The following is a 16,074-nucleotide window of genomic DNA, read 5'->3' as shown; positions in this document are numbered from 1 at the left end:
AAATTATTTTAAAAATAAAAAATAAAAAAAGTATATTAACATAAAAAAATAAAAATAAAATATATTTATTAAATTTGGGCCGGGCCCGGGCTAAAAAAGTTGTGCCCGAGGCCCGACCCGTTTTCTAAACGGGCCTCTTTTTTTGCTCAAACCCATATTTCGGACTTATATTTTTATCCGAACCATTCTATATTTTAGACGGGTCATCGGGCTGGGCTGGGCCCATGGACACCTCTAGTCGGCAGTAGTATAGATGGCTAGAAATTGCAGTTTGTGGGTCTATAAATTGATCAGGTCTCCCTTCGTCCCCTTCATACAAACATTGTTCTTCCGGCACTGGTTTACACTATTTAAGGTAATCAATATTCTAGTCTCTCTCTTTTATCTTTCAAGCATTGAGTAGAAGTAGAAGTTTATGCATATTTTCTCATCCTATTCATTTGAAGATGTGAGCGAGAAGTGAGAACTACTCATTTTTTTGACATTTATATAGAGATGGAGATCAGTATAAAGGAGTCTACCATGGTTCGTCCAGCTGAAGAACACACTCCCAAAGGAAGTATATGGAACTCCAATTTAGATCTACTGGTTTCAAGATACCACGTCTCTACTGTATACTTTTATAAGCCAAATGGTTGTTCTGATTTCTTCGATACTGGAAGGGTTAAAGAGGGTTTGAGCAAGGTTCTTGTCCCATTTTACCCTATTGCAGGAAGGTTGGGGTATGATGAAAATGGAAGACTTGAGATAATATGCAACGATGAAGGAGTTCCATTCGTTGAAGCTGAAACTAGTTCAGTGTTGGAAGATTTGGTTGGTAATGGTGATTTTACTCACAACTCTCACCTAGTTCCTAAAGTTGACTATTCTGGAGGAATATCCTCTTATCCACTCCTTGTAGTGCAGGTAAACCCAATTATTATACATTAAGGGTGGGTTTGGATCAGCGATTATGTGTGGTACGGTACGTTTAGCTTACTTTTTGTCTTATGCTACAGTATCACTACAGTATCTAATCTCACCGCCACCGCTGTTTTTACACTAACCACGGGTAAACGCACCGCTCATCCAAACTCACTCTAATATTTCCTACCTGAATTTGACACAATTTTTCTATTTTTGGTACTTAAACACATTTTTCAAGTTGGTAGTTAATCTATTTTGAGGTCTAATTTGCACAAGAGTATTAATGGGTCGGGCCAAGTTAGGCTTAAGCAGGATATTAACATGCTTTATGTTTATTTAATCTCGGCTCAGCCTGAAATCTGGGTCTAAAATTTTGTCAAAATTCGTCTATATTTGTAAAAGATTAACCCAAAGCACATTTTATGTTCGTCCATATTATTTTTTAATTTTTAAAAAATATTTATATTATATTATTTTAATATTTAATAATTTTATACATTTTTTGTTTATTGAAAATTTTTATATAGTGATCTTAACAATTTTTTTTAATGTTTACATTAGAGTAATATTATATATTTAGTATAAGTTTATTTTTTTAATGTATTATAAATTACATAATATATAAAAATAACACAATATAGAATATCTCAAAAAAGAAAAAACAACATATTAGTTTATAAAATACGGATTTATAACATTTGGTACTTTAATTTAACACTTTCTTTCTAATTTGGTACCTAATTTTTTTGGTCTAATTTGGTACCTAAACTTTACAATTTTTCCTAATTTAGTACCTAAACTTGACACTTTTTCTTAAGTTGATACTTAATCTTTTTTGGTGTTCAATTTAGCACCTGAACTTAACTCTATTTGCTAATTTAGTACCTATCTTTTTTTTTGTTCGATTTGGTACTTGAACTTGTCAAGCGTTTTACAAACTATACTCAAATATACCAACAATGTTATTTTTTACGAGGTAGAAAAAATAATCAGACGGACATGTGACAGATGATATGATATATATATTATTTTATATGTTTAATTACTTTTAGTTTATTTATTTATTTATTTTATTAATTGAAAATAATGATTTTCCTCAAATATTGACAATATTTTGTTAGCATAAAAAAAACACCTTTAGTGTTTTGCGTAATTTGCATAGCATTTAATAAATTTAGGTATCAAATTGAATCTAAGCAAAAGCTTAGGTATCAAATTGGAAAAAAAATATGCCGAGTTCAAGTACCAAATTGGGCCAAACAAATTTTAGGTATCAAATTGGAAAAAATGTTAGGTTTAGGTACCCAATGTTATATTAAGTCAAATAATAATAATGGTTGATATTTATTATGTATGATTTAGCAGGTAACTAAGTTCAAATGCGGTGGTGTTTGTTTGGGACTTGGGTTTCAACATACTTTAGGAGATGGCACATCGGCTATTCATTTCATCAATAGTTGGGCTGACACCGCCCGAGGCGTCTCGCCTGCCATTGCACCATTCATCGATCGAACTCTTCTTCGTGCTCGAGTCCGACCAATGCCTAAATTCCACCATATTGAATATGAGCCTTCTCCTCCATTGAAGGCTGTTGAATCTGATCTTAAGCCATCCACTGTCTCCACTTTTAAGCTTACAGTTGATCAATTGAATGCCCTGAAAGCCAAAGCTGCTGCAAACAGTAGTGGTACAAAGTATAGTAGTTACAACATCTTGGCTGCACATATATGGCGCTGCGTAAGTAAAGCAATGGGTCTCTCAGACGACCAACCTACCAAGATGTACTTTCCAGTTGACGCTCGATCTAAATTGAATCCTCCTCTCCCACCAGGCTACTTCGGTAATGTTATCTTTATAAATGCACTCATTACTCAAGCTGGTGATCTCAACACTGAATCCTTTCTTGATACTATTAAGAGGATCCATGAAGGGTTAAAGCAGATAAGCGATGAATATTTGAGGTCAGCTCTTGATTACATTGAAACTGTGTCTGATTCAAGCACTTTGGTTAGAGGATCGCACACTTTCCGATGCCCAAACCTCATTGTAAACACTTGGATGCGATTGCCTATCTATGAAGCAGATTTCGGATGGGGTCGCCCCATTCATACGGGGCCAGCAGATGTCGTTCATGAAGGCATAGTTTATTTACTGCCAACTCCCATTAATGATGGGAGCTTGTTACTAGTAGCTCGCTTGGAGATTTCTCACATGTCATGTTTTGAGAAGCTCCTTTATGAGTTTTAGTAACCATGAGCTGTAATAGTTTTGAAAAACTCCTTTATGAGTTTTAATAATTATGTCACTGCTTATGCATAGAGCACGGTTGTGTTGAAAATGGCAACCATGCTGCTGTTATGTTATTGTTAATAAAGTGCATGCGGCTATGATGATTTTGTTGAGTTCATACAGCTTGGATGCATGCTGCAGCAATTGTGCATGTTGTAGCAACATATTTTCTGTTTTAGTTGCAATGTAATTTAGTTTGGTTGAAAACGAAGTGTTTAGGTGATGATTAAGCTAATAAGTCAGCTTATTCATATGTACAAGCAATGTTTTACTAGTCCCAATGCTGATTAGTGGGATTAGTTGAATATTTGGTGATGTATTTTGATTATAAATGTATTGTTTTCACATTGAATAAGTAAGCATATCAGTTGTATAAAGCAGATTGCTTCCTTACTGCACATTTGTGAGCAAGAAAATTGTTGAATGCCTCATTGCTGCACGTTTGTGAGCAAGTAAATTGTTCTTTGTTTCTTCTTGCTTTGTTCAATGTGCAATTTTACCATTTTAATAAATTTTAAAAAGATTAATGGTGTGTTTAACATTGCTTTTAAGAAACACTTTTGGGACAAAAAATACTTTTGAGATAAAAATATTGCTAAACAATATATTTTTGAACTTTTCAAAAGTGCTTTTAGGACAAAAAAAATCTTTGAAAAATCACTTTTTTGGCAAAAAAAAAATAGAAGCAGAAAATTTTAAATTTTGCTTAAAAGTATTTTTTGGCCAAAAGTGCTTAAAATTAATACTAAACTGACCCTAAATCAAAATTTTATCATTTTAGGGGTGAAAGTACAATTTTACCATCATTAATTTAAAATTGTATAAATTATAAAGAGATCTAAATGAAAAATTTTCCATTTTAGTGGGGTTGGGGCCCTTGCTAGTCCATGACTTAACCACTAGTTGGCGTGGCAATCCGTGTAATAGTTCATATTTACTTCATCTTGACATAGCTACATCAAAAAATAATTTAAAAATTATAAAAATATTCACAAAAGTCTACTCCAATGAAACTACTAGGAGGCGTTAACTGAAAAAAGAAATTAAGTTTTGATTAAGAGTTTAGTAGACTTGATCATGCATCAGAATATTCATCTAAGTTTAAAAGCTTGTTCGAAAAGTGAGAGAATTTGAGCAATGCAATAGATCCGAAAGATGAGTTTGAGTAAAAATTAAGCCCATTTACTAAATTTTGTAGGTGGTTTGATTAATATGAAAAATATTTTATGAGAGGGGGACATGATCTCACAGTAGATTGATATTGTGGATGAAATTTTCTTTTGTTTGCCTTAGTTTATTCAGGTGAGCTGTTGATTTCTCCTTGTTCCAGTTGAAGGTGTGGAGAAGTGGGATTTATCGAAGGCATATCCACTCATTTTGTTGACGACTCCTTTGATAATCATTGTGCAAAAAGTTTTCAAGATATCAAGTTATCTGTGCATCAAGCACCAATCTCGAGAGATGCTTCTCTGGGATCATCATTCAAAAATGGAGAGAATTCTAAAACTCTTGAACGAGGATTCATCACATTCTCAAACTATGAAAACCTAAATTTCAGGTATACTGTTCACTTAAGGATTCTTGCAAGTCACCTTTGGAATTGATGTTCGATCATGGTGCTCATGAACTGAGTCGGGTTGAATCTAAATAATGTATCTAAACTAATTTTTCAAATTCGGGCCTGATTCAATTTAAAAAATGGACGTACTTTTTTTATCTAAACCTAGTCTACTTATATTTAACTTTTTTAGATTAATTTTCATTTAATATTTTTAAAAAATATATAATATATTAAATACACTAAAAAATTACAGTAATTTTTTTAACATATAAAAAATACATTAAAAATATTTATATTAAAAACACTATTAAAAATATAAAAAATATTTATATTTTTACACTTGAATCTGCTTTCTGTATCTTTACTATTCATAGCCAAAGCTCTAATGGTTGAAACCCCATCTTCTTTAACTTGATTTGATGTGCATCCTCTTCATGACTGTGCCACAATCGCCTTCCACCTCAATCTGTCTTCGTCTTTAACTTTATTTTTCTTTGACTTTTCCACTTTACCTGACTTTATTTTTAACTCATTCACAAACAATTCACTTTGCATCCACATCTCATTCAGTTTCCTTTGTTTCATCTTTCATTCACCAAAATCATGGGCAATTGCTGCTTAGTCCAAATTGGTTTAGAGAATTTCATCATTCGTGGCTTGGATTCCATTGCTGGCCACGTTAATTATATATGCAAGCTTAAACAAACTCTTCCAACTTTATCTGCTGCTCTTCAAGAACTGACGGCACAAAGGAACGACCGGCAAAGCCAGGTTGATCTTGCAGAACGACAACTGAAGCCCTTTGAGCAAGTTCAGCTATGGCTTTCAAAAGCAGAAACTATGATAACAGAGGCGGAAAAGTTGATTGAAGATGGCCTTCAACAAATGAATAACTTGTGTCTCGGCGGCTGTGGTCTAGCTAGAAGTTTGGTAAAAAAGTGGCCGAAATGCTTCAAGAAATAAGCGATCATAAGAGTACAGGAGTTTTTGAGAAAGTAGCAGAGAATCAGCCCGCAGCTTCAGTGGTAGTTAGACCTGTAGAGCAGCCGGTTGCTCTAGAATCCACAATCCAAAAGGTATGGAGCTGCATCGCGGACAAAGATGTGGGGATCATTGGCCTCTATGGCTTGGGGGGCGTTGGCATGACAACTCTCTTGACCAAACTCAACAACAAGTTCAGTGTTGTGCGGAAGCGTGTGAAAGAGTAAAATTATTGTACTGAAAAATCACACTAAGTTCAATTCCCAGGAAAGAGAGGTGGATCGCGAGGATCGCTTACATACCAGATCTTTCCTAGCCAGAATATCCCTCTATCGTAATTTAATAGCACAATAAATCACTACAATGACACTTGCAAAATATGCAGAACAAAAAATAAAGAACACTAGAATTTTAACGAGGTTCAGCAAATTTTGCCTACGTCCTCGGGCACTACCAAATATATTTCACTCCAAAAATACAAGTGAAAGTTTACAAATAGGGAGAGAGAACAATTGCCTTAAGTAGAGAATGGCAAGTGTGGGATAAAGAAAGTAAGAGATGGTTAGGCCTATTTATAGTTGAGGTTTAAGGATCAACTTGCAATGTCCCTATACAATTAGGGACCAAAATTGCAATTATCCCATGCCAACTTTTAACCCAACTTGCCAACCAATCTTACTTTCTACTTTCGGTGCCTTTCGGTGCCAACTTTCTGCCACTATTCATCTTTGGAAAGTCAAAGATTGTAGGTATCCAATAATCTCCACCTTGAAGATTTGATTAGGATAATCTTATCTTCACACAATTCTTTCTGCCTTTGACAACAATACTTGATAGTGCCTTCTTCAACTGTTAAACTTGCAGGATATTGATCAAGTTCAAACAATGTTCGAACTTGGTTGTTGTTACCACCTTGGTCATCATATCTGCGGGATTATCTGCAGTCTTGATCTTCTGAAGACAAATTTTCCCCTCTTCAATAATTTCCCGCACAAAATGGAATCGTACGTCGATATGTTTTGTACGTGCATGATAGACTTGATTCTTTGCTAAATGAATAGCACTTTGACTATCACAATACACGTTAATATGCTCCTGAACCAACCCCAAGGTTTTAGCCATACCTTGTAACCAAATAGCCTCCTTTACAGCCTCTGTTACAGCCATGTATTCGGTTTCTGTGGTTGACAATACAACTGTAGACTGTAGTGTAGACTTCCAACTTATTGGTCCTCCAGCAAGTGTAAACACATAACCGGTGGTTGATCTTCGCTTGTCCAAATCACCGGCATAGTCAGAATCAACGTACCCAATAACACCTTTACCAAGTGTATTATCCTGCTTGAACAGTAATCCAACATCCACGGTCTTCTGAATATACCGTAGAATCCATTTCACAGCTTGCCAATGTCCTTTTCCAGGATTATGCATATACCTGCTCACTATACTAACTGCGTGTGAAATGTCGGGTCTTGTACACACCATTGCATACATCAAGCTACCCACTGCATTAGAATACGGAACTTGCAACATGTATTCTCGTTCCGTATTCGTCGAAGGAGATAGTTGTGCAGAAAGCTTGAAATGAGAAGCCAACGGGGTACTTACAGGTTTGGTCTGCTCGTTCATGCCAAACTGCTGTAGTACTTTCTTCAAATACTGCTTCTGAGACAAGCTAACTCTGCCATGAGCTCTATCTCTACATATTTCCATGCCAAGAATCTTCTTAGCTTCACCTAGATCTTTCATCTCAAACTCGAGATTGAGTTGAGTCTTCAATCTCTCAATCTCAACTTTGCTCTTAGATGCTATCAGCATATCATCAACATATAAGAGCAAGTATATGAAAGTTCCTTCTTGTAGCTTCTGAAAATATACGCAATGATCAAATTTACTTCTTGTGTACCTTTGCCCTTTCATGAACTGATCAAATCGCTTGTACCACTGCCTCGGAGATTGTTTCAATCCATAAAGCGACTTTGTCAGTTTGCAAACCCAATTTTCTTTATCAGCGACATTGAATCCATCAGGCTGAGTCATATAGATTTCCTCTTCCAAATCACCGTGTAAAAATGCTGTCTTCACATCAAGCTGAACTAGTTCAAGATCGTATTGCGCAACCAAGGCTAGCAAAATTCGAATAGACGAATGCTTCACAACTGGAGAAAACACTTCATTGTAGTCTATTCCTTCTTTCTGAGCGTAACCCTTTGCTACCAATCTAGCCTTGTATCGAATTTCATTTTTACCAGGAAATCCTTCCTTCTTTGCATATACCCATTTGCATCCAATTGCCTTCTTTCCTTTGGGCAGTCTTACCAACTCCCAAGTTCTATTTTTATGAAGAGACTGCATTTCTTCATTCATTGCTTGCTTCCACTTTACACCATCAAGGTTACTTATTACTTCTGTGTAAGTAGAAGGAACATCATCATCTGTAATTGGAAGTGCATAGGCCGCCATATCATCAAAGCGAGCAGGTTTACGAATCTCTCTTCTTGGCCTCCTATATGCAATTGAATCTTGTTGCTGTAGAAGTTCTTGGGTCGAAACTTCTTCATCATTTGTTCTTTCAATATTAGCTGGATCATCATTAACCTTTTCAAACTCCACCTGCTGCAAAGTACTACTGGTTTTGTCATCCTTTTGTGAATCCTCGTTCTTCATCATGGTTGATTCATCAAAAGTTACATCTCTACTGAAAACAATCTTCTTTGTATCAGGACACCAGAGACGGTATCCTTTTACACCACCAGTTATACCCATGAATAATGCTTTCTTTGCTCTTGGGTCTAACTTAGATTCTTTTACATGATAATATGCAGTGGAACCAAAAACATGTAAAGAATCATAATCAGTAGCAGGTTTACCAGTCCACATCTCCATAGGAGTTTTTCCATTTATTGCAGCTGATGGCAATCGGTTAATTAGATGGCACGCATATGTAACTGCCTCAGCCCAAAATTCCTTGCCCAATCCAGCATTGGACAACATACATCGAACTTTCTCCAGTATAGTCCGATTCATGCGTTCTGCCACCCCATTCTGCTGTGGTGTATCTCGAACAGTGAAGTGTCGCACAATGCCCTCATCTTGGCATACTTGTAGAAATGGATCGTTTTTGTACTCAGTACCATTATCTGATCGAAGTCGTTTGACCTTTCGACCAGTCTGAGTCTCCACCATCTTCTTCCATTTCAGAAATGCATCCAAAACTTCACTTTTTCTTTTCATTAGATACACCCATACTTTTCTTGAATAATCATCAAGAAAAGTGACAAAATAGTGCATACCTCCCAAAGAAGCCACTTTGGTAGGTCCCCACACATCACTGTGAACATAGTCCAGAATTCCTTTCGTATTGTGAATTGCTGAACCAAAATTTTCCCTCGTCTACTTGCCCAGAACACAATGTTCACAGAATTCCAATTTGCAAGAATTTGCACCTTTCAACAAGCCTTGCTTCGCCAAAGTCTGCAAAGCTTTTTCACCAGCATGTCCCAATCGCCTATGCCATAACCTGGTAGCCTCTGAATCTGCATCTTTCGCAGAAGCTGTTGATGTTGATCCAATAACTGTACTTCCATTTAAATAGTACAAGTTATTTCTTCTAGTGCCTTTCATCACCGTCAATACCCCAGCTACTACCTTTAGTAATCCATCTCTCAAAGTGATTGTGAGCCCTTTAGATTCTAGGGCCCCTAATGAGATGAGATTTTTCTTCAAGCTAGGTACGTAGCGAACATCGGTCAAGACTTGGATTGAGCCGTCGTGATTCTTCAATTGGACTGTACCCACTCCCATTGTCTTACAAGCACTATCATTGCCCATAAGAACAATTCCACCTTCTAGCTCTTTAAGACTAGAAAACCAGTCCTTATTAGGACACATATGGTAAGTACATCCTGAATCCAAAATCCACTCATCCGTTTGACATGCCATTGCCATGCCAACCAAGCTAAAGTCTGACTCCTCATCATGCTCCGCTACACATGCATTAGAAATAGCCTTGCCCTTTTGTAGCTTAGGACAATTCTTTTTCCAATGCCCTTTCTCACGACAAAAGGCACATTCATCTTTGGCGGGTCTCCCTTTGGACTTACCCCTTCTACCAGGTTTGCTGCTGTGTGAACGACCTCTTACTGTTAAGACTTCTGCAGTTGTATCTCTGTGATCTCTTTTATCTTTCTTTTGAGTCTCAGATCTATACAACGCACTACAGACTGCATCAAATGTGATTGAATCTTTCCCATGAAGCAATGTGGTGGTAAGATGATCATATTCATCAGGAAGGGAATTCAACAACAATAATGCCTTGTCTTCATCTTCAAATTTCTCATCCAAATTTAGCAAGTCTGCTAAAATTTTATTGAATGAGTTCACATGGTCATTCATCGACATACCGGGTGCATACGTGAACCGAAAAAGTTTCTTTTTCATATAAAGCCTATTTTCAAGACTTTTCGTTAGAAACTTTTCTTCCAATGTATCCCACAGCTTCTTCGCTGATGTCTCCCTCATGACGGAGTACTTCTGCTCTTTGGCCAAACATAGGCGGATTGTACCACACGCCTGTCTATTGATCTTGGCCCACTCCTTGTCATCTATCTTGTCAGGTTTTTCTTCAAGGGCTATATCCAGCTCTTGCTGACATAAGACATCCAGGATCTCACACTGCCACATACCAAAATTATTGGTACCGTCAAATTTCTCTACTTCAAATTTTGCATTTGTCACAGTAGTCCTTGCTGATGACGATGCTGCTGCCATTTTTCTCCTCAATCCCAACTACTGTATACGTGAACAGTACCGTATACGTGAATAGTACCGTATACGTGAATAGTGCCGTAAACGGTCGTATTCCCCAAGTACGAACCTAGCTCTGGTACCAATTGTTGCGCGGAAGCGTGTGAAAGAGTAAAATTACTGTACTGAAAAATCACACTAAGTTCAATTCCCAGGAAAGAGAGGTGGATCACGAGGATCGCTTACATACCAGATCTTTCCTAGCCAGAATATCCCTCTATCGTAATTTAATAGCACAATAAATCACTACAATGACACTTGCAAAATATGCAGAACAAAAAATAAAGAACACTAGAATTTTAACGAGGTTCAGCAAATTTTGCCTACGTCCTCGGGCACTACCAAATATATTTCACTCCAAAAATACAAGTGAAAGTTTACAAATAGGGAGAGAGAACAATTGCCTTAAGTAGAGAATGGCAAGTGTGGGATAAAGAAAGTAAGAGATGGTTAGGCCTATTTATAGTTGAGGTTTAAGGATCAACTTGCAATGTCCCTATACAATTAGGGACCAAAATTGCAATTATCCCATGCCAACTTTTAACCCAACTTGCCAACCAATCTTACTTTCTACTTTCGGTGCCTTTCGGTGCCAACTTTCTGCCACTATTCATCTTTGAAAAGTCAAAGATTGTAGGTATCCAATATTCAGCACCACATCGAATGTTTTTGAAGTTGTTATCTGGGCGTTGGTGTCTAAAGATACCGATGTTGGAAAGATTCAAGATAGGATTGGAGGAAATTTTGGGTTTTCAGATGACTCATGGAAGAATAAAAGTGTTGATCAGAAAGCTCCAGATATCTATGGGGTGTTGCGCAACAAGAGATTTATTGTATTATTGGATGATTTATGGGAGAGGGTGGATTTGAACCAAGTTGGGATACCAAAACCAAGCCAAGAAAATGGTTCCAAACTTATTTTTACTACTCGGTCTTTGGAGGTATGTGGTGAAATGGAAGCTCAAAAGAAAATCAAAGTGAAGTGCCTGGAAACGGAAAAGGCTTGGGAATTGTTCCGAGACAAGGTTGGAGATGAAACTCTCAACAACCATCCAGATATTCCAAATCTAGCTAAACAAGTAGCTAAAAGGTGCGGTGGACTGCCTCTTGCACTAATTACAATCGGTCATGCCATGGTTTGCAAGAAAACAATTGGGGAATGGAAATATGCAATTGAGGTGTTGAAGCGATGTGCATTGCCAAAATTAGAAAATAAGGAATTCCTGTTTTTAAAATTCAGTATGAAATGTTGCCTCCTATATTGTTGTTTGCATCCCGAAGATTATTGTATTCCCAAAAGGAGATTAATGGAGTATTGGTTTTGTGAAGGGCTATTGAACGAATTTGATAGAATTAGTGAAGCTCAAATGCCAGGAGACAACATCATCTGCTCTCTTGTTAGTGCTTGTTTATTGGAAAATGATGGTGAAATGGATGGAGAAGATTGTGTGAAGATGCATGATGTGATCCGTGATATAACTTTATGGATTACAGGCAAGTTCGAAGCAACAGAGAATAATTTTTTTGTAACAGCAGGGGCTCAATTATTTCAAGAACCAGATGTTAAGGCATGGGAAAATGTAAAAAGAATGTCTGTGATGGAAAATAAGATTGAAGTTCTCAACAAAACACCTAAATGCCCTAGCCTTTGAACCTTGTTTTTTAGTCGTAAAAGATTTACAATTCCAAAAGTTTAAAATTAAATTAAAACATAAATCGTCTCATTTTATTAACCAGGAAATTAATCCGAGCTCTTGTGCGCCGTCCAATCCTAAGTTTGTTGATTACCTGAGAAGTCAGAAAAATTGGATGGGCTTACAAAGCTCAATGTGTAACTCAACCTATACAAACAAAATATATAGCAAAATCACATAGAAGCTAGAAATCGTACAGAATACACATCAGGACATACTATGCGATGCAACATAATAATCAGATCAGATACGGATGGTATGGGATATCATGCGATGCAACCCTTAATACATAACAGATACAGATCCTACCCCCATCCGCTACGTACTATCACCATCCATCCCAACACACCATATAGGGTAATAAATACACATCCAACCCCACACACCAATAAGTGAGCATATGTCACTTTACAAAAATGTGCAGTCAAAGATGTCAAAATAATACGGTAACCCACCAAAATCAGATATGGGTGGTCAAGCCACCAAAAATGCAGTCAAAGTTCCAGAACAGATATATGTGGTAAAACCACCAGATAAGGCAGATCATTAAACTGTCAACACTTTTTCCTCACATAATTATCTCGCCCTAATGCACTGCAGTAATAGCATAACCAGATATTCAGATGCACACAGATCAAACATGCTTACATATCGGAAACATGCTAATGGCATACTCAGAATTTTTAGACCAGATACAAAACTACTACAATTAACATGCTTTCAGAAAATACTCATACAAAGGCATAACCACAGATTCATATACTAAAAATATGAATATCACTTAGAAAACCATATAGTATTGCTACACTCAAAACACACTTCGAAACACGACTCTAACTAAACTTTACAGAAAATGGGCCCATACGAGATGGCACACGGTCGTGTGGCATCGACAGTGTGGTTTTTGGCTTTATATCATTCACAGAATTTTCAAGATTGAGGTACACACCTAACTGTTTTTCGACGCCAACACAACAACAACAAATCTAGTACCTAGAACGACACCCAACTTACGGATTAGTGATAAAAACGAGAACCGACCCTTGCTTTCTAAAGCATTCAGCCCAAAAATCACAAGACATCTGATCCTTGTAAACTAAATTATCACAAACCAACATCTAATATGGGCATTCGATAACTTACCTTTTGAAGAGAAGACTGTCGATACTCAACCCCATAGCGGAAAATGCGCTGCTTGATTCTCACCTAAACAGAATCATACATTAGGAATGATTAGGCGTCCATTGTTACGACAAACCGAAAAATAACATACTCAAAAAATGAGTGGATAACACATATCACTGAAAAGAGTTATGACTGCAAATCCTATTCCCCCTTACCACTTACGGGCCAACAGTGAACTCCGAAAATGGACATTAGCACAACCCATTTCAACAACAGAGAAGAAGGAAGAAAAATAAGAATAAAACAGAAGAAGAAAGAATGAACAAGGGAATAGCAAAAAAGAATGCACAAGATTCAAACATATGACCTCTAGGTAAGCTAAAACCTTACCACTACACCAACAAGCTCACTCATGCCAACAATTACCCAAAATTTAAAGATATGTTAGATGTTCTAAGTCAAGAGTTGGAATAAGAATAACAAAAATTAAAGAGAAGAGATTTAAACACAGGACCTTAGGAACATAAACAAAACACTTATCCATTGAACTCAAATCAATTTACTTGACACGATTTAACAATTCAAAAACAAAAATTTTGGGCGCTACAACTCTACTTTCCTTCAAAAAATTTTGGCCTCGAAATTTACCTAATTCAAATAGATGCGGATATTGTTGTCGAACCGAGTCCTCTAGCTCCTAAGTGGTGTGCTTAATACCTTGATTCCACCATAGAACCTTAACCAAAAGAATGTTCTTCCTTCTCAAGACTTTAACTTCTCAATCCAGAATCTGCACTAGTTTCTCTTCAAAAGTCAAATCCGGCCTCACCTCAATCTCCTCAACTAGAATAATATGAGATGGACCAGACTGATACCATCTTAGCATAGAGGAGTGAAACACATCGTATATACGGTCTAACTGCAAAGGCAACTCCAACTAATAGGCAACTGGCCCCACTTGCCTCAAAATTCGATAAGACCCAATAAACTTAGGGCTCAACTTGCCCTTAGCCCAAATTTGAGGACCTCTTCCACAGAGATACTTAAGGAAAACCTGAGGCCCATGGATAGGTCTATTCTTGGGTTGCCTTTGTCTTTTTTTTTTTAGTTAGTATTTCTGTTAAAAAGATCATTCCAACTTTTTATTAAAATATTAATGGTTAAATTTGATTTTTTTTAAAAGGTTGAAGTTCAAATTTAGCTCAAGAAAAGAATAAATTTCAAATTGACAAAAGATGCAAATATTAAGAACCAAAATTTACATTATGCCTAAAAAGAATTAAATACACTAACAACCCCTCCAACCCTTAGACCCAAGCTTAGTTGTCTTAATCAAAAGCATCTAAAATTGAAATAAGATTTGTAAATATAAGGCATAATACTTTTTTTCCACCCTCCAACTTAAAAAAAAAATTATTTTAACCCTCCATTTAATTTTTTAAAAATCTTTTTTAGCCCTTATTCTTACATTTGTTTTTTTGTCAAATCACCCTAAAATGAATGAAAAAGTTAATATTTTTAAACTTTACTAACATTGCATACACGTGGCTGACACATCTGTTGGAACATTTTCAAATATTTATAGTGTTCTAATAACTATAAATGAAAGGTCGCAATTAATCAAAAGTTATATCTTTTGGTTATTGATCAAGAGTTATATCACTTGATTTTTGACAAAGATTTACAATTATTCAAGCAATATTACTTGAATAGTTATGTTTATTTAAGAGATATTAATTGAATAATTATATCTCTTTTAAAGATGTGATTATTCAAAAAAAGACACATATTGAAAGTTATGTTTCTGTGAAGATATATGAGAATTTCTATAAATAGGGATGAGATTTATTTGGAAAACATACCAAAAAATTCTCAAAAATTCTTTATATCATCCCTCCATCTTCTACTATTTTTAGATTGTTCTATAAAGAATTATTGTAGAAATTCTTTACAGAAATTGATTTTCTTATTATACTCTGCTCAGTGCTTAGTGGACTATTTTCGTCAGTGCAAAACTCAAATAGTTACCAAGATTCATTGTATGCTCGAGGTTCATTTGCTTGAAACTTATTTGCACACCGAATATAGGTGGGGACGAATAGAACATTAAAATAATGACTTCATATACACCTTGGCGTCTTGTCATATTGCGTCATTTTTCTATTTGAGATTTTCCACATTGAAGTTTAGTTTTAACAATCAACATTTAATTAATTTTTTAAAATTAAAAAATTAAAAAATATAAAAACTATTTTTAAAAATTAAAAATCATTAAAATTATTATAAAATTTATAAAATATTTTTTATTTTAAAAAATTAATTAAATGTTGATGTGTCATCTATGTGACAATTCACATGTATGCCACGTTAGTAAAGTTAACAAATGTTAATTTCTTCACCCATTTTAGGGTGATTTTTAAAATGAGGTGGAGGGTAAAATTATTAATATATTTTAAATTTTCCCATTAATGAAATTGTAGCTTCAAACATAAAAGTAATTCAATGAAAATTAGAAAAAAGAATTTTATTATCAAATAAATTTATTCAAGTAAAATTTGTGAAAACAAAATTAGAATTTTCACTTAAAAATGTGATAAATATTACTAAAAATATTTATTTTAATGTTTCAAAAGATTGTTCACATTTATGGTTATATTTTATATCAATTGATATAAGGTAAGCACATACGTCACCTTAACAGACCAATTAACC

At 35.6% G+C, this 16,074-nt stretch overlaps 2 protein-coding genes across 7 annotated transcripts; both read left to right on the top strand.

The window, feature by feature from the left end:
- Positions 1-275: 275 nt before the first annotated feature.
- LOC107960305 (shikimate O-hydroxycinnamoyltransferase) lies at positions 276-3,572 on the top strand. 6 transcript variants are annotated; one of them, XM_041096234.1, is made up of 4 exons: positions 276-355; positions 494-817; positions 907-959; positions 2,272-3,572. In XM_041096234.1, exons 2-4 carry the CDS (start codon positions 496-498, stop codon positions 3,151-3,153), a joined length of 1,257 nt encoding a protein of 418 aa, XP_040952168.1. In that variant the 5' UTR covers positions 276-355; positions 494-495; the 3' UTR covers positions 3,154-3,572. The 6 variants fall into 6 exon arrangements, with proteins under 6 accessions (XP_040952168.1, XP_040952167.1, XP_016752115.2 ...); XM_041096233.1 differs by having other exon boundaries at positions 494-823; XM_016896626.2 differs by lacking the exon at positions 907-959 and having other exon boundaries at positions 494-906.
- A 1,787-nt stretch (positions 3,573-5,359) lies between these two features.
- LOC107961087 (disease resistance protein SUMM2) lies at positions 5,360-12,195 on the top strand. The gene is made up of 3 exons (XM_016897325.2): positions 5,360-5,686; positions 5,731-5,930; positions 11,181-12,195. Exons 1-3 carry the CDS (start codon positions 5,360-5,362, stop codon positions 12,193-12,195), a joined length of 1,542 nt encoding a protein of 513 aa, XP_016752814.2.
- The last annotated feature ends 3,879 nt before the right edge of the window (positions 12,196-16,074 follow it).

The sequence above is a fragment of the Gossypium hirsutum genome, chromosome D06 (genome assembly GCF_007990345.1).
Source record: "Gossypium hirsutum isolate 1008001.06 chromosome D06, Gossypium_hirsutum_v2.1, whole genome shotgun sequence".
NCBI classification, from domain to species: Eukaryota; Viridiplantae; Streptophyta; class Magnoliopsida; order Malvales; family Malvaceae; genus Gossypium; species Gossypium hirsutum.
The sequence above is the reverse complement of the archived record's forward strand: the minus strand, read 5'-3'. Positions and strand labels throughout refer to the sequence as shown.